This window comes from Neodiprion fabricii, chromosome 5 (genome assembly GCF_021155785.1).
Source record: "Neodiprion fabricii isolate iyNeoFabr1 chromosome 5, iyNeoFabr1.1, whole genome shotgun sequence".
NCBI classification, from domain to species: domain Eukaryota; kingdom Metazoa; phylum Arthropoda; class Insecta; order Hymenoptera; family Diprionidae; genus Neodiprion; species Neodiprion fabricii.
Genome location: NC_060243.1, coordinates 33,995,434 through 34,016,243, shown reverse-complemented (window position 1 = coordinate 34,016,243; position 20,810 = coordinate 33,995,434). Strand labels below are relative to the sequence as shown.

Here is a 20,810-nt window from a genome sequence, read left to right as displayed (position 1 = left end):
ACTACCTCGAAGAACTTATACTTATAAGCCTAAACGGCTGCCCTCTTCGCCCCGAAGCAAAGATGGATTCACATTGGTAAGTGTTATCTGCCGTTAGATATACGGAACATGTTAACGTCTGTACATCACAGGATTACCTAATAAGAAATAATCTTGAAAGTACGATGTTACGATTGATAATTACGCTCAAATCGTAACTTGAGATCAACATTTTAAAGAGACAGAGATTACTATGGTCAGTGGGACGTGGACTTCGTTGTTAATTGAAACTTTATAAGTACGTGAAGTGCGAATATTCGGCATTTATGATATGTTATACCTACTCTTGTTTCTGTTTAAGGAATTCGTTGGGTATGGCTAAAATTAATTTGACATCGCTTGGCTACGTAATTATAGTAAACAACAGTTGACACATCAATAAACAGTTCATCACAGATCTAGCATAATTATACAGCTCATCTGAAATATGTTTTGATTAATCTACAACGAATTAATTTTCGCACCCTACGAAGGATTCCACTTCCAATTTATTAGTGAATAATTTCTTGCGTTAATCCTAGAACAGTAACGGCGGGGCGGGGGGGACACCCCACGCGAATTTAAATTTCCGGCCGCAAGTGAACAATTTACGTTCTCGACTCGAGACACATCAATTTTCGACCAATTTCTTACAACTCGAGCAAAAACGTTTTTGGCCCACGTGATTCTTTATTAAAAAACGAATAAAATCGTACCCTATAGGACTATTAACGATGCGATGTACCCGAGAGATGGAATTTACAAAATTGGGGCGTTTTTTCACCCCACAATACCGAAATAAGTAAAAAAGAAAAACCTTACCGTTCTAGGATTAAAAATATTATATAAAAATCTTGTGCGCAATTGCGTAAGCAAAAACCGAATCCACGTGGACCTGCGGAATCCAAAATATCAGTATGCATGCATAATATAACAACATGATAATTTGAAACGATTAATTTATTTACCTACATAAAAACGTCACAGTTGTCACATTTTCACGGCTCACAAGTCTCACGATTTCGACTCAATTGCTTACAGTGAATTTATATGCTCTGCTGCTGATTATCTTGCTCATTTAATCAACGTGCAAGACTTCTGTCACGTGTAATTTAGCCGGGATGATGGGAGTACAGGAAACTGGGGCTCAATGATACTTTGACGTGGTAATAATGCGTCAGATCAATGCAGCGATTAGTTTTAAAGATAAAATTCGACAATGAGCGAGAAATTAGTAATGATTTTGTAACGGGCCATTCTCGAGTGTCTTACACAGGAGCACATCAAACGTAGGTAATTAATCAGACTATGTTTCAACGAAGGTATGTGAAAAAAATTATACGGGTACTACGTAATTGCGAATTATTCTTTATTTCAGAAAACACAATGACTTGAATTTTTCACACTCGTTGAATAACGGCCAAACGCACAATCAAGGCTACAAAATATAAGGATTTTGTATCATCCGTGCTCAGTCTTGAAATCCTCAAATGCTGGGAAAACGGATTTGCCACCTATCATCACGTGCAAGCCGTGAGGCCTGTACCAATACAGGCTGCGTACGCCATGAAGTGGGCAATGCTGCTTTGCTCTAGGGTACCGGAAAAGAGGTGGGACCACGGACCACGAGCAAATATCGCCACGTCGTCTCCGCCGTGAGTTTCCGAAGACAGTGGAACGGTCGCAGCGTATTCGTACCTCACAAGAGCTGCAAGGTTTGTGAGTAAAAGCGGTTGAAAAAAACGTTTGCGAAATGGCTAATGTCTACACTGTATAAAATGCTATGTTAAAATTGACTAATAGTAGCCGGTGTCAACCACTATAGTCTTATTTTTTTCTGGTCAATTCAGAACTTGAACGTTAGATAGTGTTAGATTCACACCAGAAAATATTCCATACAAGTCCAAACCGCATTTTTTGGTTTTCAATGTATGTGACAACACCTAACAAGCAAAACGTCTTACTCAAATCGTCGTCAGAGATGTCGTATCGGGTACTATTGGATGGCGTTTTGTATCCAGGACCGTTGGCGTAGCTCAGCGTTGTGTAGGGAAGATTGTCAACTCCGCTAATATCGGCGACCCCGAGAATATCGTTTCCGCGACTTGGGTATCCGGATATACTCATGACGTGTGCGTGGTCTGACGTCACAACAATAAGGGTGTCGCTCTCCTCGGTCAGCTGGTCCGCAACACGAACCGCGGCCGCCATTTCCACCGTTTCGTCCAAGGCAAGGTGCGCATACGACGAATGATGGGCATGATCAATGCGGCCACCTATTGGAGTTGGAAGAAGGAATCGGTAGCTTATAGTTTAATCTCTCACTCTGTTGCGACGGAATTTGCACCCTTCTACGTACCCTCCACGAATAGGAAGTACCCGTTGTCATTCTTCCGTAGGATCTTTATGGCCGCTTCCGTCATCTCTGCGAGAGTGGGCTCAGTTTCGGGGGTCGATTCCAGGTGGTACTGACAGTGGGAACTCTCGAAGAGTCCCAAGACGTAGTCGACATCGTCGGGATTGTCTATTACGTTCCGGAGGCCACTTCGGTTCCAAACGTAACTGTACGAGCTGTTACGATCAGCCTTGTTCTGCTTCCAGGTCTCGATCAAATCCACACCATCTTCTCTATAACCGTAACTACCTTCGTCGTCGACGGTTGAGTTTGGGAGAAACGTTCGACGTCCACCGCCTAAAACAACCTGAAATACTTCATTATTGGGATTGTCATTATGCAATGCATTACCTGGTGGAAAAAAATTAAACTAATGCAATCGGGTTGGCAGCTGACCGTTGACCGTGTTTTGATGCGTATGGATGGTAGGAACAGGCATATTAATGATTATGTTTGATTAATTTATGTGACATGAGCAAATTAAAAGCCCAAGAATTACGATTTGCCTCCATCAGAATTAAAAACTTAGGTTATGTGGTGATAAAATGGCACCGACAACCAGGCTCTGACGTAATGAGGACATTTTTCAATACTACCTTGCGCATTAGCTAACCGACCATTACTCCGGTTATCAGTCAAGGACTTACTTGAAAGTCTTTTCCAGGGTATTCAGTCACGAGCTGCGTTGCTATGTCCTTGCAAACTGTGGGGTTGTAACCGTCGTCCGTCACGTCTGCGTCGGTCTCCCAATTTCGCTCAGAGGTGTGCGCGTATGCTCCAGCGGGTGAGGCGTGTGTCACCCTCGTAGTCGTAACAATTCCGGCCGATTTTCCTTCGTTCAGAGCCCATTCGGCAATGGACGACACATGATTATCAGTGTCAGTTGAGGCTTCGCAATCTCCGCGAGTCACGATACCGTTGACACCAAGCTGTCCGTTGTTAGTCTTAACTCCGCAGAGGTAAGCCGTCGCTGTACTTGCAGAGTCAGCTACTTGCCGGTTAAGATTGTAGGTCTGGAAGCAGTTAAAGGGTACTGAAATTCTGAGCTTGACCATCTTTCCCAGAATCTAGAAGAAGCCTGTTGTCTATAGTTATGTCACCTTGGAGAATCCAGTGAAGGGAAACGTTTCCCAGTGCAAAGAATGCTCCTCTCCACTGTACCCATGGAGCTGTCCAAGATACGTTCGAGCAGCCATTAAAGTAGGAATTGACATTCCGTCACCGAGGAACATGATTACATTCTTTGCTTTGTTTGTGTTCAGCCTGTTTTTTGCCTTCGACTTGAGCGCGGTTTGCCCGTCATTGTACCAGTAAGCTGTGGCTGTCAAATCAAGACGAAGAAAATTGTCACATAGGGTCATCAGTGTGACACTTACGGAAGAAATGATACAACATATTTATAAAAAGAATCAATAGTTGTTCGGTAAATTATAAGTCATACACGAAATCAGTTATGGTTTTATGACTGATGAGACCATAGCACAGGTTCCTGCACTTTGTTTATGTTTACATTACGTACTCGTTTCATTCGAAAGATCAGCAACACCTAATTTTCCCAGGGATCTCTCTGACCTATCTAGTTTTTCCAGAGAATTCGGATGCCACCGCGATTCCTCCGCTTCCTCTGCGAAAAAAATTACTTATTCTCACATCTCGAGGTCTTTGCGTACTTTTATGTATTTGCTATCCTTTGAATTAAGTTCACATAGTTATAGACTCAATACTAAGCCTATTCTTTGTTTCCGAACAAATTTCCATCGCTAGTAAAAATCTGTTACTCCAACGATTCGAATTTTTGCTTGTTTTTTCTGCCAATCGCTTATTATCGATGGGATTAGATAAAAGTTATTTGTTCAAGCACCAGCCGCAGCTAACACAAAATTATCATGCGCTTAAGTAATATCAGGATAACAATAAACGTGCATAAAACGTGACCGTATAGCATTAAACTTGAATATAACTGCAGCTCCTAACGTGGAAATCGTGAAACCAAAAACTATGGCATGAAGTCACCCCTACTGAAAATGTTGATGTTTTAAATCATAAAATGTTTTGAAAGAATTCAACATGTAATTTATTACATGATTTTCTTGTAAATTCAATAAAACATATAACAAATTACATAACAAATTACAAAAACACAAATCATCCGATTTACTAGATTATTGATCTATAGTGATTTAATAGGATTTTTGATCTGGTAGATATGTCTGATGGTTCGCGCTTTTTAAATTGAATACGTGATTTTTGATGTATTTTTACGATTTTATAAGATAAATCATGTAATAAATTACACGCTGAATTCTTGCAAAAGATCTTATGACTTAACACGTGAAGATTGGCAGTACGGCGTACGTGATGTATTTTAACATCACCACCCTCAAGATACAACTTTGAATCTAGACTCGTTGCAATATCCCGATCGATATTTACCTGACGTCAAACTGGGACGCCCAGCAACAGCCGCCACACTCACAGCAAGGAGGAAGAAGTGCAGTAAAGGTTTCATAGTGATCGAAAACCTGGATTTCAGCTAAGGCCGAAGAGAGAAAAAAAATAATTAAGTACTAAAGTCACAAGGAACCTCCTCCCGGTACCGATCTAACTGTTGTAAGGAAGTCGGCGACCAGAACTTCTAATATAAGATTTCATGGCGAGCCCTCTTCTCCCCGACACGTGTTGAGACTCATGGTATGTACCTACAAAGCATTATCTTGCATTCATATATTCGGGCGTGTCATGTCGTTTGACGACACATTACACGTGTAATGGAAAGGTGCGTGAATGCCAATAATTTACTGATTTCTTAATCCGTGAGTTAGGATCTCGCCTTTGTGGTCACGTGAACTGCACTGCGCACTCAAAGAGCTTGGAGTGATTAGAGATAATGGTCTCAAAGATTGTGTACAAGTGGGTGATAGGGGATTATCAAATAAACGATGCACGTTAACATCCCACGATAATTTAATTGATTCGCATTCGCACATCAAATTGTGCAATATTTTTATAATCGACAACCCGCAGTACAGTTGATCAAAAATGATTATTCATTACATAGTGTTGCGATTGTTGTCGAGTATGGAATTTTGCTTATTCTAGTGTCATTGCTGATTGTGATCAGGCGTTTTCTGCTTCTATGACAATTTTGTAATTGCCTCTGATTCGTTGATTCTGCGGATTCTTTTTACCGATAAACACCTGCCCTTTATCACACTTATGATTTGATAAACATTCGCAAAGCATGGCAATGCCATGCTCCTAATAAACCCAAGTTTTGGGCTCGCCTCGAAGCTCGCACGCTGCCGTTAGGCATAAAGTCATTCAAGACCATTACGCCCTGAGTTTGATACAATCAGCACACAGATTAAGATGATTTCAATTTTAGCTACGCAAAGAGATTATCGAATGAAATGGTGATTCAGGTAACAGTTATAAGTTGGACACTTCATAAGCCATATCAAACGGTTCAACTTAATTAATGGTATCGTATCAGTTAATTAATCGTAATTTTGATCTCTGAAAAAGTGAGAAAATATAAATTATGTAAAATATGCATTGTTAAAAATGAAAATAAATTTATTATTCATTAATTAATTTTTGAATATTTAGTATAGCATATTTAGTAAGATTTAGCAGTGCCAGTACTTCGTAGACGTTTGCCTAGTAAAGCAATAGATACCAATAGACACTAATAGGTACATACATACATTTAATGTCATAAAGACGTTGAGTAAGTCAATCAACTCACTTAAATTTAAATTTTCTTTTTTTTATAAGTTATTTTGCATTTTGAATTTTTCTTAATATATTAATTAATACATATATCCAATTGTTGTATTATATACAAATTTGTTTGCATCTATACGTCCCAGAAAATGCGATAGCCAAAATTTGTCCAAAAGTCGGCCAAATTATGTCCACCATCCCAAAATTCATCATCTCAAATACGACATGGTAATCCAAAACGTTTGTTGGGTTGTAAAATTCTTTTTAGGACGTTAAATTTTGGGACATTGTGCCTTGTGCCTAAGTATTGTCTGAGGTATATACAATGATATAGATGTACACGGGTGTGCAACTTAAACTGTGCATTACAATATTTTAGAAATGAGGAGTACCATCGAAAAATGGTTCCGATGAGAATATTCCAATGTCGAGGGGGTTACATAATGGTACCAGTTTGGTTTTGATTAGTACTGCTTGTGAGAAACTAGCATGAAGGTAGTTTTCTGGAATAGCAACCGATTGTTTTTCCGGAAAGAATGTTGTACCTCACGGTAATGCGAATTTAGCTGTACGTGATACAAGTTCATGTCATTCACAGATCGCGAGTTATGACTGTTCGAAACTCGGGAAGTCATGATACATGTTCTGTTTGAAATGCAATTACTGTTAGCGATGCTGCATTCATGTATTTAAATACTTCTTTATTGTGAGGTACTTTTTCAATCGCAATCATTTTGGGTAAAAGCACGATTGTTTCAAGAGTTTATTAAATGTTCAAACACATTTTCCTCTGTCTGAATACAGAGTTGCAGCCGACGTTGGAAATGCTGTGGTGTGGCGAGCAGAGTATTGCACTGGACCTTACGATACCTCAAAATTGTTATTATTGATACTATTTTCCCGGAACTTAGTATCATGAAAAATTTTCGAGTTGCGAATAGTCGTAACTGGTGATCCGTGAATGGTATGAACCTTAATCGCGTATGGCTGAATGTGCACTAACGTAAAGTACAACATCTGTTCCAGGAAAAGGTTGGGTACAATTCAAGAAAACTACGTTCGTGCTAGTTTCTCGCAAGAAGTACTACTTACAACGAAACTGATATCGGTGTCCATCGTGTGTTCTCCTCGAAACTATAATATTATCATCCGAACCATTTTTCGATAGTAGTCCTCATTTCCGATATTCTAATGCACGATTTATGTAAGTTGAGACAACCTGTAAAACACATAATATATTAATGAGTAAATCAATCAAATCGCCAATATATATACACACATCTTTCTTAAGTAATCAATGAGAGCGTGATTTTGCACACGAGGACGCAATAAAATATGCCAACTTGTCGATACCCTAACTTTGTAACGACAAGACTGACAGCATTCATAGATATAGATCCATATTACTCGATTAAAATTAAATCATCAGTCTATAAAATTGAATAGAAAATATTAGTCTTAAAATTACCAGTATCGAAGTAATTGAATAAAATTACCTTTTCATATACCTATGCTTTTTTCGCCTCTCCTTTTTTTTAGACTATAAGCGTAAAAGAATTGAATCAACTTTGTTTAATAATATCGCTACTTATATCTGAAGGGGACTTAGGCGATATTAAAAAATGTGCGAAGTTAATCGAATTTATGAATTAAACAATTTGAATATCAATGCCTCGAATATAAAATTAATAGAACAAGATTCTAGAAGAATGAAAAATTAAAAAATAGAAATGCGAAAGCACTTTGCGCGAAACAATAGGTCTTATTTTATTAGTCAAACATAAAGTAAGTGTATAATTAGTAGTTTATAGATCTCACGTTTATGTCACAAAGCCGATTCAGGCACTAAACAGAACAAGTAAATTTGCAATATATAAATAGAAAACGCGGCAATTGCCCGACCATCGAAGATTAAGAAAAGCAGTCAGAAATACGCATATACTATACAACCGTATGTAAGAGGTCTCTTCTCTTTTTTGTACAAATTTAATTACGTACAGAACAAAATAAGAGACTCTTTACCAGCTCGGTCATTTCACACATCTTTAGTTTCTACACATAAAACGTCAAATTTTTCGGTAACATGCGGGTATAACCGGATCGTATTTGATAATTCAACTGGCATTGGTTGGTTGATTGAAAATTCAGTAAAACAAAAAATAAATAAAAATAAAGACGAACAGATTGCTGGCTGCTCGGATAAATACGAACAGGTTACTTGAAATTATTAATTCTGTCCAGACTTTTTTAAGCTCAATACTCCACTTCAAGTCGAGCAGGAGTTCATTCTGGATGCTGATTTTTGCTGGTGTTGTTGGAGTTAGGGCTGAAAGACGGAGGTTCTTGCATTAGGGTCCTAGTCTCCTCTTCCTGGTCAGAGAGCGCAGAAGTAGTATTCTGGTGATTGGTGATCTGCTTTATTTTCGGGTGACTTGGGACCTCGGTGAGTACCGGCCCGTACTGCGAAGGGGAACCCACCAGCAAGTCAGTTGACGGGTTCAAACCGCCCAACATCTTTTATCATAATAACAAAAGTGGTGCGTAAGGTAAAGAAACAAACAAGCGGGGTAGAAAAACAGGCGTAAAACATTCGGGACGAAATTAATCACGGGGGCTACTCATTCAGTTCTTCAGTTCATATGCTATACAAGGGCATCTCGCTAATATGTACATACTTGTCCTCCACCCCCAGATGGCTCATTCCTGGGCGATTCTCTCTTCTTGTAAAACCGGAGCCATCCCCAAACCAGGCCAAGAAGAAAACCAAATGCCAACAATGTCGCGCCAATGGTCATTGTTCTTCCATTCGAATCATCACCGCTATATCGATTCCGATTAATCGGTCGTGAGCATTTCTTAGTGCTGTTGGTATCGGAAGCAACCGGCATCGGCTGAACTTCGATAGGTTTGGTAATCTGAATCTGTTTGGCCTGAGGACATACAGTTATGCATTGTCACATTGTTTCCGATGGTAATAGTAATAACGTAAAAATAGCGACTAAGTAACGGCCGTGTTTTAGCGTTGTTTGAAAGCACCTCAATTTGAGGACCGGTTGATTCGCTGGACACCAGGGCGACGATGAGGAAGATGAGGCCCGCCGATATTAGAGGGACTGCGGTGGAGAGGCTGACCCATTCGAGCCATTTTCTGAGGCCGAGCTTATGCCTGGTGACCGAACCGACACCCAAAAAGCCATCGACCCCGGTGTCGTAGGAGTAGCCAACGGTGGTTGGCTGGTAAACAGCCCCGTTGTCGGGCATCCCTCGTTTAGTCGTGACCTGCGATGATTTTAGACTCGTAAGTTCGGCCACACGAAACACGTTAGAAGTTGTCTCCGCTACGGTTGAGTGCAGAAAGCAAAAAACAAAACATTGGTGTCGCGATCGATGAAGTTGAGACAAGAAAACAAAATACACACGACGAGAATCAGACACTGCACGGCCTCGTGTATGTAATACGAAACGATTGAAAAACAGGACCAACCCAAAGGCGGCGAGGAACCAGTTTTCTACTGCAAACAACTGACAGGAGGTTCCTTAAACAACGCAATACGGAATCTGTGATGCACACACGACTGATCGCAACCTGCCAATTGGAAGCTTCGCCTGACGTCACATTACCGTCATGAGAGTGCGAGGAGGATATACACAGCACTATGGCTGTCTTGTTTTATCCCTCCAAGTGCGCATGTGTGAAGTCTGCCAAAACGTATTTTCCCGCAAAATATCTGCGCGCGCAACGCATAAACGCGTTTTCACTGTTGCGCTTTCTCCTTTTCGCTTCCTAGCTGTCAAAAATCTGACAGTGGCTCGAATTTATAGTCCCCACCGGGAAGGCAGAGAGGAGGAGACACAACTTTGTACGTTGACAAGATCTAGAACGACTGCTAACCCGTTGACTAGTGACTACTAACCTAATGGGGGCGAAATTGAAAATGAACGAGGTAAATTCATCGTTAAGCGGCGCCCTCTGCGTTGCGCAACTCAAGTCGGGAAACGGTCGGTACGTAAAGATGACTTGAACAAATGTTACTATCGCTTGTACCCAGATGTATAATGCAGTGTCGGCTATTATTATGACTGTGAAATGACCACCGACTGATGAAAATTCAATTGAGGCAATTTATTTGGTACACTTTGATTGCTACGCCAGTGTTCGCTCAAAACCGCTTTTAGTAAGACAAGCGTTTTACCTAATCGATTCTGAAATTGAGCGGTTTCTTTTCCAAGAACGTCAACAAAGGAAGACTAACATATTTTGCGTTTCATATTTTTTAGAAAAATTTCGGCTGTCATTGAAAACCGCTATATCAATTCAGTCAGACCCTGTACCCACGTAATTTCTCAAAAGAAAACGAATGCGTAATGACTCAAGTTGAGTACAGCAAAAAAAATTCAGAAATCCAAACTTCATTCCATTTTATTATAAGATATAAAAATATTCAAAGAAACCTTTAACTTAAACACATTACATCATATACCGTTGAACTTTACGCACTATAATCACATATATAATCTGCTCTGCTTTCTGGTCAGGTCTTAACTTCATTTTTGCCAATTGTTCGCACGTTTACACGTTGGCTTTGTTCGTGGAAAAGCTGGCTCCCTCTTTTCGTTCGGTCTTCGGACGACTTCTCTAATCTCCTCGGGATGGGCTGCACAAGAGAGATCAAATTATTATTTGAAATAGAGATAAGTGTGTTAGGGTATGTTAAAATAAACGTAGTAACGGTACTGCGTATCAGTTCAAGACTAACAATAACCCCCAACTTACGTTTGTAGAAATCAATGTGACGGCGGGCTATAGCATGCTGTAGCATGAATGACTCGTACGTAGACTTTAGGTCATGCACATAGATGAATCTGTGAGCATCGATCATAGGTTCACCTTTTACCCACTGCAGGGTTCCCAGTACCAAGTAAACTGTCCCATCTTTCTGAGATATGAAACACAGTTTATTAAGGTCGATTTTCTCATACAAACGTTTCACCATTACCACAAATTTGGATGCGTTTACTCACCACTCTCGTATCTCCCATCTGCAATGGGTCTTGGATAAAGTCTGGATATGGAAGATCTGTTGCCGAGACTTTTGTACTATTTTCATTTGCGTTCGTTTCTGCTTGTTTCAGTTTCTTTTTTTTTGTTACCTTACGTTCTTTCCCTGAGCCAATGATGCGCTTGATACTCTTGTAAGTCCGCAGGTCACGATTAATCCCTCTCGTCAATGGAATCTGAACTCGATTTGTCGTCTGGTTCACAGATTCTAGCATATAGGACTCGTGTTCATATCTTCTGACGATACCGATAGTCCTTATTGTACTGACACAATGTCGATAGTTATCCTCAGTAAAATACTCTGGTATGTCCTCGACTGTAACTGGTACGTGGGGTCTAGCCCCGTTGAGAATATTGTATCTATTAAAGATTGGCAGAACGCCAGGCTCCGAATCGGTGGTAGTCTTCTTGCAAGGAGTACTTGGGCTGCTCTCACCCACTGCATGGCATCTGAAGTAATAGTAATCCTGAGCAGTGGGTGGTTGACTGAAATGATGAAGAAATATTTGAATTTTTTTGAGAAAACTTTGTCTCTGCCTACAGGTTTTACTGTTCTTCTCCTGAAGTGAGAGACGATAAAAGAATCTTGCATTGCAACATACGGAACTTTCACAGAACATAGAGACCTAATTTTTCGGACAAGGATAAGTAATGAAACACAGTAATCGATTCACTAGAAAATTGTAAACAGTTGGATAATTTATTGAAGTTAAATGAAAACAATTAATATGTTATTCGATTTGAGCTACCCCACAGTCTCCTATTGGTGTGAAACGACTGTCCACTTTTCAGGCCGCTCTTGAAGTGCTGGATTTGGGCGTCCTATCAGCGATCTGCCTATCAGAACCCCTGTCGATTCTGGTTTAAGAAACTCCTCAGCAACAGCCATCAACTGATCTTTGGTAACAGCCTTCAGCTGAATTCTGTGTAACTGTACTTCGTCGTCTGACAGATCATGGATAAACTTTGTCATTCCCTGGTGTCCTGGTGGCACGGGAGAGTCTACATGTTGAAAAATGCCGAGCTTAGCCTCGTCGATCTCTTCTTGAGACAGTGTGTACTTTTGTAGGAATTCGTACGTTCTATCGAATGCTTCCAGAGTGTGTGTGGAGTTCGGGTCTCGATATGAGAAAAACGAAAATACACCATCTGAGGACAGTTTTGCACCACCTCCGTAAGCACCCCCCTTTTCTCTCACTTCAGGGTGAAGATAAACAGAGGTAACAAGCTTCGAGAGCACTCGTAGAGCTGCAAAGCGTGAATCCTGATAGGGGACAGTGAGTATGGATTTGGAGGCATAGTTCACTGGGAAGGGAAGAACATGATGAATGCCTTGGTTCTCTTGCACCAGCCCTTTTCCGTCGGTAATAAGACGTGACTTTAGTGCCGCTTCGCCTTGCAGTTTCTCATAGAAAGACTGGATCTCGAGCAAGCTATTATCCTTGCTACCTGACGATAAATTGAGAGCTGACCTCAACTGCTTTTTATTTAAAATTTTTTTGGCAATCTGCTGCATTTGGCTAAGTACAGGGCTCAAATCTTCAGCCTGGGCAATTCTCTTCATTTTTTCAACAAAGTCAAGTCCAGATAAGCTTTCGCGACGCCTAGCTATCGGCGAGACAAGGCTGGCCGAGCTGCTTAGCGCATATATATGTCCTAAATCAGCAATTCCATTCGCCACATTGGCTGCTGTCACCTTCACCAAGGTTTCAAACCTCTTCATGTCGGTTAGATCAACGTTATTGAAAAGCTCTTCCCACAACTTCCACATATCAGCAGAGTTTCTGTCCAAACAATACGACTGAAAGAGGATCCCCTCCTCGAATTTACATATGTGATTCTTCAGCTCAGCGATATGATGGGAGAGGCTCAGACCACCTGTTTTGAGCTGTGTCATTTGATCGAAAGTTCTGTAGTCATAGTTAGCGGTACCCATCTTTGCGACAATTGTATTAAAAAGTGGGACCAAATCTTTGAGCTCATCATCGAGATCCGCAATGTTTAGGATTCCTCGGAAGTAGGTGACGTCATTAGTCGGTTGAATGGCGAGTTGTAAAGGAACACCGGATACATGAAGGTCAATAAGGGGGACACGTTGTATGTCGTCCTCTAAGTCTTCAATTTTCAAGGAGGGCAGTACGCTTGTATCTTCCTTTTTCTCTTGTTCTGCAACCAGTGCCTGTCCTTCTTCAAAGATCTTATCAAATTCCTGAGGGGAGAGGCGATCCAATTTTTGGGCAAGGATAGCACGCTCAGCGGCATTCTTTTGTTCTTCGTATGTCTCGTCTGGTGACATTGTCAATGTAAGCCTGTGCTTGTTTTCCTTGAGATATTTGTTCACTAGATCACATAGGTGTCTAGGATTGCGTTCCAGGGATTTTCTAAGCGTGGCAACTGCTTGATTCACTTTCATTGCTTGCACAATGTCACCCTCGTGGTTCCAGAGCGGAGTCATGCTCAGTAATAGATTGAGTCCGAAGTTAGAAGTCTGGTGTTTAATGTTCAGTTCTATACCATGAAGAACAGCCTCAACATGGCTCTGTTCAAATCCATTGTTCACAACATGGGCTACAGTGCTCTGAACGATTTCATCAACTTTGGAAAAATCTTGTGGCGAAACGCCTTGTAAGCCAACAACAAAAGTGGTATCCCTGGAATGGGAATCGTATCCAGTGACAGGACTGAAACCTCCACCAATGTTTGGCTCCACCAGCGACTTATAGAATGCAGAATTTGGACCCTTCAGGAGAAGCTGTGAGAGAACGTACAACTCAAAAGTTTCCTGAACATTAGTGATGTCAGAACACAGCCAGCCAACTGCGATAGAGCTCTGCTTCTCCGGATCTGTAGCCATGGGATCAGGCCTGCATTGTATATGTTCCGATTTAGGTTGATTCCATCGTTTTTCAGGTGGTACCCTGGTTGCTGATGCGTCAACATGATCGAACTTGCAAAGATATTCATCATTTACAAATCTCAAGTGATCTTCAAGAGGGAAATTGCCATAAGAGAAAAAGCGAGCATTGGAGGGATGGTAGTATTTAGCGTGAAAGTTGACTAGATCTTGATGGGTGAGCTGGGGTATAACAAGAGGGTCTCCTCCAGATATTACTGCGTAAGTATGACTGGGTAAGATAGAATTGAGAAGACGTTCGGCAAAAATGCTCTCATTCTGGCTGAATGCGCCTTTCATCTCATTAAACACAACACCTTTAAAGACGATAGGCGACGTCTTATCATTGACGTTGGCATGTTCAAGGCGCCAGCCTTCTTGTCTGAAATCTAGAAGCCTCAAGTTTGGTTTGAAAACGGAGTCCAGATAAACAGCCTGTAGGTTCCTGAAGTCCTTCAGGTTCTGGGTTGAAAATGGATAGACTGTGTAGTCTGGACCAGTCATTGCGTTCATGAAGGTCGCAAGAGACCTACGCAGCATTTTGAAAAATGGATCACGACAAGGAAACTTCTCACTCCCGCAGAGGGTTGTATGCTCCAAGATATGCGGAAGTCCCGTCGAGTCGGTTGGAGTCGTTCTGAACCCGACAGCGAAAGCATTGTTCCCATCTTCTCGTCGCAGATGGAAGTACTGCGCAGCAGTCGCAAGATGCTCCAATCTCACGGCAGTCAGGTTCAACTCTTCCACATCAGCAACCTGGTTGACGCGGAATCCGTGGATATTCTGACCCTCCTTATAAGCGTCGACGAGTGGTTTACCGCTGACGGCGACTCGCGCGTCGAGAGAGGCTCGAGCGATGCCGAATTGTGACCGCCGTCTCAGCAACCCTCTTTTGCAGGCCACCTCGAGGAGGCGAGACATCGCTGATGGAAATTTATTTGAGAATGATTTCGCGATCAAAATTACTAAGACCGATAACTCCTCACTGGCTGATGCAATAACTAGCACTGCCGAATGAGGTTGTTGGTTGCGTGATTAAAGGAACTAACCTATAAACCCGGCTTTTGACTCCGCTGCTCGGTAATGGGGACATGCGTTCTTATGACTATCTCGTGACTGTCCCTGACACGGTCGGATCTATAAATTCATTGGTGCTTTTGCTGTTGTAGGCCAATGTGATTGGCTTATAAAGTCCATATGAAGTAACGCAACCATATGAAGTAACGCATCAAATGAAAATGTGTTGGAGTGTTATTCTTCAGAATTGCGTAGAGAACAGAGCTGATAAACCCGTTTTCGCGTAGATACTTGAACTTCGATATTTAGAGATATATACATCAACGTTGAAATCAACCACAGCACCCCCTTTAGGCGACCCTCGAATATTCGATGGAGACGTCGTTGACGGAAACGTAGTCTTTCTGTGGATATTCACCTAACAGTATTAAAGCTGATTTAAAAGTCGAGCATGTAATGCATGTGCTTACTTACGATAGTTGATAAAGATGCAGTCGCTTTATCGCGACTTACTTTTCTAGCCTTTTGGGGATTCTCTACTAGCGCTAACCTAACCTAACCGTGACTTTTGTGTACTTTCGTTAACGAACTTACAGTCACCACCTCCGAACCACTCTATCTGACGCACCTAATCTATGGTTTTCTCCGAACGCATCAACTCCACGTGCTTAAACTTTTACACTTTACAGTGGAGTAAACAGGGTCCACGGAATCTAAGTGAGGTTAGACTAGGAGCACATTGACGGGTAGATTATGCGTTCGGGGATCCGGAGGGTGGTCGTAGGCATGTCTGGGGGCGTGGACAGCGCCGTGTCGGCCTTGCTATTGAAGAGAAAAGGTTGGCGATTCTAAAAGCTGCGAAACAAACAGCTGTATCACGCAAACCTTTTCTCCACTTTTATAGGCTTCGATGTCGTTGGAGTCTTCATGCAAAATTGGGATGCAAACGAAGAGATCGGGACATGTACGATCGAACAAGATTACAAAGATGCGGAACGCGTATGCGATAGACTTGGGGTGCCTCTGACTCGCATCGACTTCGTCAAGGAGTACTGGAACGAAGTCTTCAGGTACAGCATCCCTTGGTGCTTGACGCCGTTTAGAGACTGTTACGATAAAGAGAATTTCTATTTTAGTAATTTACTGAAGGATTATGAGAGTGGGTATACGCCCAACCCAGATATCCGTTGCAACAAGTTCATCAAGTTTCGCAGCTTTTTTGATTACTCGACTAACAAGCTGGGTGCGGATGCAGTCGCTACTGGACATTATGCAAATACTAGTTTTGGTACTTACCTCCAACGCTATGTCTCAAACAAAAGTAAGGAACAATGGAAAATACGCACCTTTTCTGATGAGCGATGGCGGCAACAGTTTGATCCCTTTCCATGTTGGTTGCAGACGTGAAACTCCTGCAAGCGAAAGATGCAATAAAAGATCAAACATTCTTTTTGTGCCAAATACCCCAAGATTCTCTCAGGCTAACTATGTTTCCGTTAGGAGAATATTACAAAAAGGATGTTGTGAAAATTGCACGAGAAAACGGCCTGTATAACGTCGCTAATAAGAGAGAGAGTACAGGAATATGTTTCATCGGTAAACGCCGTTTTCAAGACTTCATCTCGGAGGTCCGTATCTGTACAAAGTCTAGCGATAAATGAACTTATTCCAAAAACAAAGTCACCTTTGTTTTCAGTACGTGGACAAAAAACCCGGTAACTTTATAGACTTAGATACCGGCACAGTCGTCGGAAAGCACAACGGCATTCACCACTGGACTTTGGGACAGGGATGTAGAATCGGAGGTGTCCGAAGGCCATACTTTGTTTTCCGTAAAGATTCCAAATCCAATGATATTCTCGTGGTACGTTTGCATGTTCTTAATTGGCAACAATAGCAAGGTCTACCCTAATTTCTATGGAATATGCACAGGTTCAAGGAACCAACCACCCTGCGTTATACACGGAATTGGCACTAACTTCAAGGGTTCACTGGATCGACCCTGGCATGGAAGACTTAGTTAAACGCCAAGGCATTCTCAATTGCAATTTTCGCTTTCAACACACCCATCCTCTCGTTCCGTGCAAAATACTCCAAACCCTCGACAATCGATTGATTATCCGTATCAACAAGCCACTTCGCGCTGTGACGCCAGGGCAGGTAAGAGGTCGATATTTTTGTTTTCCGAAAATATATAGAACATTTTGTTTCACAAGAGATTAGTTTGATAGAAGTTCCAAAGATTAATTCCACGTTTTATTCTGACAGTTTGCTGCGTTGTATTTGGCTAACGAGTGCCTAGGAGGTGCACAAATGCTGAACGTAGGACCGTCGCTTTACTCATTAAATCAAAGTAACAGAAAAGATATACAAGAGGAGCAGGATGATTCTGAGGAATGCCAGAATTCTTTAAAACGTCCAATTCAGGAGGCCAGGCATAATTCAGTCTTGCATTAAAATATTATGATACTTTTGTTACCATGTAGTTGATAAAATATTTATTTTTTAAACGTTGAGTTGCCGTTATTTTACCTTTACGTCCCTGCAGGCTTTTGTGTATCCTAGAAGACAACCGATTCTGATCGTACGAATTCGTCGGACTATATTTTGAACTTTGAGGTTAAGGTTCTTGCAGAGCGCGGGAAAGCTTTGCGAATCCCCACGGACAGCTAAAGGAAAAATACTCACTTGATAGCCCATACCAATGGCGTAGCTCGACCAGAGAACGTTACGATTGGCCGAGTTTTATGCATGTTCCTATTCTCTTGCATTATCTGTCAAATGAAAGCTTTGACATAAGAGTCGGCATAGCCGCGCCTCTCATCAAGTAAATACGTGCGTTGGAATGTGAACGCATCGCCGAATTAGATTTTTCTGAACAATCCCAATCCTACAGCTAATCCTCAAGAGTTGATAAGGTCACAGTACTAAAAAGTAGAACCTGAGACTTGTCGGCCGGTCCTCGTTGTGTGTTGCCGGTACCGTAATTATACATTCAAAGCCAGGGAGCCAGTTGTATTTGGCTGCCGGGTCTCTGAAGACGTCTTACCCTGTTTCTTCACTTTTCGAGTAGACTCTGATAATCTCTATTTCCCACACACCGAAGCCATCTAAATATCTCCAAAGGGGTGCGAATGGGTAGGCTGGGTTAGACGAACATAGATAAGGTTAGACTAGGTTAAGTTAGTTACATTTAGTTAGGTTCCTTGGCTCTCGGTCAGCGGAGGTATCAGAATGAATACGGCGTGTGGGCGATTTTTCCTATCGTATCTTCGTCTGAACCAAAAACTGTACGCGAATATTCCGGCGGGCAGTCGTTGCTTTGGAGGTTCCACCGAGTATGAGAATAAGCGAGCGGTCGTTCTTCAGGAGGTCGCAAAGAATGTTAATCCTTTTGGTAAGGTGGTCGTCGAGGTACCTTGCGACGTTGAAATTCGACCCACCGACTTCGAAAGGTATCCTGATATGAATACCCTCCTCGTCCGTGTCCTGGTTGTTGAAGACTCTGCCGTGGAGAACCGGCCCTCTAGTCTTATCTCTGTCGAAGTAAATGACCGCGAAGTCTGGGAAGTCAAAGGAGATACGCCGATTCCCGCCAATGCCAAATGCCTCATAGAGTCACCAATCCGGTTTGGTAAGAAAAAACGAACTTTGTTTCGTAATATAAATGTTATGAATCAGTTTAAAATTGCTTAGGTCACGTAGCTCTGAGGCTAACAATCGTGAGATCAGAGTTTCAAACTTTTGCAAGTATGAAGACGCGATAAATTACGCCCTTTCGTCTTATCCCAGTTTTAGTGTCTATCAATTGAGCGCTGCATAAGTGAGGTATAATTACTCTTCAGATACTTCTATGCATGGTTTCGTACTAGGGTTCAGTAATTCCATTGTGCGTCGGGGTTTAGCAAAAATACCTATTCATTTCACAAGTTAGCCACGATATATAATTTGGTAGATGGTTTTAAATCAGCTGAAAACAGGTATCACGAATTGCGCTTCACTTTTTTCAGATGTTGATGTCCGGGCAGCCGGTATGAGCAGCGTCAATGTTTCTGGCATGGTATCAGACTCGATCATAGTAAGAACCGCGGCGGGTAATATAACTGGGGAGAAGTTGCAAGCGAGTCAAATGATACTGTCGTCTGACGATGGTGGTTCCGTTACTCTGCGTCGCACTCTTCAAGGAAATATTGAAATCAACACTGTCGACAGAGGGGTGAGATTTCACCCGTCTCTTGCGTGATACGTATACATACAGTCAGATGGGTTTTATTTTTCTTTTTGTTTTTTTTCTGCGTTACTTTTTCATCCTCCGTTGGTTTTTCTTTTGGTTTTTCTTTTTTCTATTACAGACAGTTCGTGCCGATAAATTTTTGGGCACGGATTTAAAGGTGTCCACAGAAAACGGGGATGTCGACATAGGCAGCAGTTACTGTACCAATTCATATTTCACCACTGAGAACGGTAATCTTACCCTGAACAACCTCCACATGGATTCTACCATCGACATACCGGGAAACGGAGGATTGAATATACGTAAGTTGTCGCAGTAGATGGTTTATTTAAGGGGTTTTTCACCGCAACCTGATGTATTTTTGACTTTTATAGTTTGTCTAGACGGATCCTTGGATGCGAAGTTGAATACAGGACCCTCCAGGGTACGTGTTGTTCGTTTATCGGCTAATTCCAGCATATCCTCGTCAGGCGATGTCAACCTCGTAGTACCCGAACAAAATGACATACAGTTAAACCTGAAGGCTGGCAGACTCGATGTCGATGGTAGTATAAACGGTATGGAAGAGCACACCCGCAATGTTCAGCGGTTTAAAACTTTTAAGGGAGATACCTCTCTCGATGTAATGTCGGATAAAAGTATCAAGGTAAGTAAAGCGAGCTGGGCAGACACTTTGAACCTTGGAAGGCTCCTGCGCTAGGCTTACCTCTTGAGAACAATGAGCGACTACACGTTGAAGCATAACAATAATAAAACTATGAGAAAAAAATGTTTATTTTCATTTATATTTTTATATCAAGTTTTTCACATATATACGTAGGACATTAAAGACAATCATCGTCGTCGATTGATTGCGTGCCATTCCAAATGGTGCATATGCATGTACGATACCTACCTTGCGTCTTGTGAACGCCGATATATACCTAAGCGTGAATCTCTGTAATACTGACGCGACTGTTGAATAAAAGTATTTCTGTTTGTCAAATTCTTTGTCCGATGTCGCATTATTTTAACCTATTGCCCAAGTCGGTAACATATACTGCAGGGTAAATAAATCCAAACGGGTGCAACGTAAAGTTCGAGCGGGAACATGATGTTGTGCTACCCAACAGTCGGGAACCGGGAAGGGGTTCGTGTTTCAAAACGCTCACGAGATGTCAGCAAGCGCTTTATCCCGAGTCAATTGACCCAGGGCAGCCCCCTGACACACGGTGCTAAAAGTGGTTCGCAAAATGTGCCTCGATTCTGCCGCCAATTTCCACCGCTAGTGGCGCTAGTAGCTACCTGACGAGCTGGCGCGCGGTCAGCCAGAGCAGCGAGCGTGTCAGAAGTCTACTACTAGCGCTACGTAGAGGAACTAAAAAACGGGGACAAGACGCGTACAATTTTTAGTATACGAGCAGTGATGTCAAGGGGCTGACCCAGGGCCTAGCGACACCAGCGGCCTAGCACGTACTTAAACTGACTT

The 20,810-nt window shown here is 41.9% G+C and overlaps 6 protein-coding genes across 12 annotated transcripts; 2 read left to right on the top strand and 4 right to left on the bottom strand.

Moving 5' to 3' along the window:
* Positions 1 to 1,370: 1,370 nt before the first annotated feature.
* Positions 1,371 to 4,946, bottom strand: LOC124183645 (membrane-bound alkaline phosphatase-like). Its single transcript, XM_046572366.1, has 7 exons — positions 4,847 to 4,946; positions 3,933 to 4,037; positions 3,514 to 3,734; positions 3,061 to 3,426; positions 2,378 to 2,720; positions 1,983 to 2,294; positions 1,371 to 1,726 (listed from the first exon to the last, which is right to left on the bottom strand). Exons 1-7 carry the CDS (start codon positions 4,920 to 4,922, stop codon positions 1,539 to 1,541), a joined length of 1,611 nt encoding a protein of 536 aa, XP_046428322.1. The 5' UTR covers positions 4,923 to 4,946; the 3' UTR covers positions 1,371 to 1,538.
* A 1,025-nt stretch (positions 4,947 to 5,971) lies between these two features.
* On the bottom strand, positions 5,972 to 9,810 carry LOC124183649. 3 transcript variants are annotated; one of them, XM_046572375.1, is made up of 4 exons: positions 9,624 to 9,810; positions 9,176 to 9,477; positions 8,815 to 9,069; positions 5,972 to 8,653 (listed from the first exon to the last, which is right to left on the bottom strand). In XM_046572375.1, exons 2-4 carry the CDS (start codon positions 9,398 to 9,400, stop codon positions 8,423 to 8,425), a joined length of 711 nt encoding a protein of 236 aa, XP_046428331.1. In that variant the 5' UTR covers positions 9,401 to 9,477; positions 9,624 to 9,810; the 3' UTR covers positions 5,972 to 8,422. The 3 variants fall into 3 exon arrangements, with proteins under 3 accessions (XP_046428331.1, XP_046428334.1, XP_046428333.1); XM_046572378.1 differs by having other exon boundaries at positions 5,972 to 8,599; XM_046572377.1 differs by having other exon boundaries at positions 9,176 to 9,418.
* Positions 9,811 to 9,944: 134 nt separating this feature from the next.
* Positions 9,945 to 17,618, top strand: LOC124183646 (mitochondrial tRNA-specific 2-thiouridylase 1). 2 transcript variants are annotated; one of them, XM_046572369.1, is made up of 8 exons: positions 9,945 to 10,142; positions 15,798 to 15,946; positions 16,013 to 16,178; positions 16,245 to 16,429; positions 16,510 to 16,736; positions 16,805 to 16,972; positions 17,041 to 17,275; positions 17,377 to 17,618. In XM_046572369.1, exons 2-8 carry the CDS (start codon positions 15,862 to 15,864, stop codon positions 17,397 to 17,399), a joined length of 1,089 nt encoding a protein of 362 aa, XP_046428325.1. In that variant the 5' UTR covers positions 9,945 to 10,142; positions 15,798 to 15,861; the 3' UTR covers positions 17,400 to 17,618. The 2 variants fall into 2 exon arrangements, with proteins under 2 accessions (XP_046428325.1, XP_046428324.1); XM_046572368.1 differs by having other exon boundaries at positions 9,947 to 10,142; positions 17,041 to 17,268.
* Positions 10,540 to 17,767, bottom strand: LOC124183648. 2 transcript variants are annotated; one of them, XM_046572373.1, is made up of 5 exons: positions 17,641 to 17,767; positions 16,455 to 16,520; positions 11,162 to 11,684; positions 10,914 to 11,076; positions 10,540 to 10,794 (listed from the first exon to the last, which is right to left on the bottom strand). In XM_046572373.1, the coding sequence occupies exons 2-5, from the start codon at positions 16,496 to 16,498 to the stop codon at positions 10,685 to 10,687; spliced, it is 840 nt and encodes a 279-aa protein (XP_046428329.1). In that variant the 5' UTR covers positions 16,499 to 16,520; positions 17,641 to 17,767; the 3' UTR covers positions 10,540 to 10,684. The 2 variants fall into 2 exon arrangements, with proteins under 2 accessions (XP_046428329.1, XP_046428330.1); XM_046572374.1 differs by lacking the exon at positions 17,641 to 17,767 and having other exon boundaries at positions 16,455 to 16,539.
* Positions 11,864 to 15,306, bottom strand: LOC124183640 (presequence protease, mitochondrial). The gene is made up of 2 exons (XM_046572358.1): positions 15,141 to 15,306; positions 11,864 to 15,014 (listed from the first exon to the last, which is right to left on the bottom strand). The coding sequence occupies exon 2, from the start codon at positions 15,010 to 15,012 to the stop codon at positions 11,959 to 11,961; it is 3,054 nt and encodes a 1,017-aa protein (XP_046428314.1). The 5' UTR covers positions 15,013 to 15,014; positions 15,141 to 15,306; the 3' UTR covers positions 11,864 to 11,958.
* A 135-nt stretch (positions 17,768 to 17,902) lies between the features above and the next one.
* Positions 17,903 to 20,327, top strand: LOC124183647 (protein FAM185A-like). Of its 3 annotated transcripts, XM_046572372.1 has the most exons (5): positions 17,906 to 18,275; positions 18,478 to 18,742; positions 19,119 to 19,324; positions 19,461 to 19,644; positions 19,717 to 20,327. In XM_046572372.1, exons 2-5 carry the CDS (start codon positions 18,574 to 18,576, stop codon positions 20,040 to 20,042), a joined length of 885 nt encoding a protein of 294 aa, XP_046428328.1. In that variant the 5' UTR covers positions 17,906 to 18,275; positions 18,478 to 18,573; the 3' UTR covers positions 20,043 to 20,327. The 3 variants fall into 3 exon arrangements, with proteins under 3 accessions (XP_046428327.1, XP_046428326.1, XP_046428328.1); XM_046572371.1 differs by having other exon boundaries at positions 17,903 to 18,742; positions 19,726 to 20,327; XM_046572370.1 differs by having other exon boundaries at positions 17,905 to 18,742.
* The last annotated feature ends 483 nt before the right edge of the window (positions 20,328 to 20,810 follow it).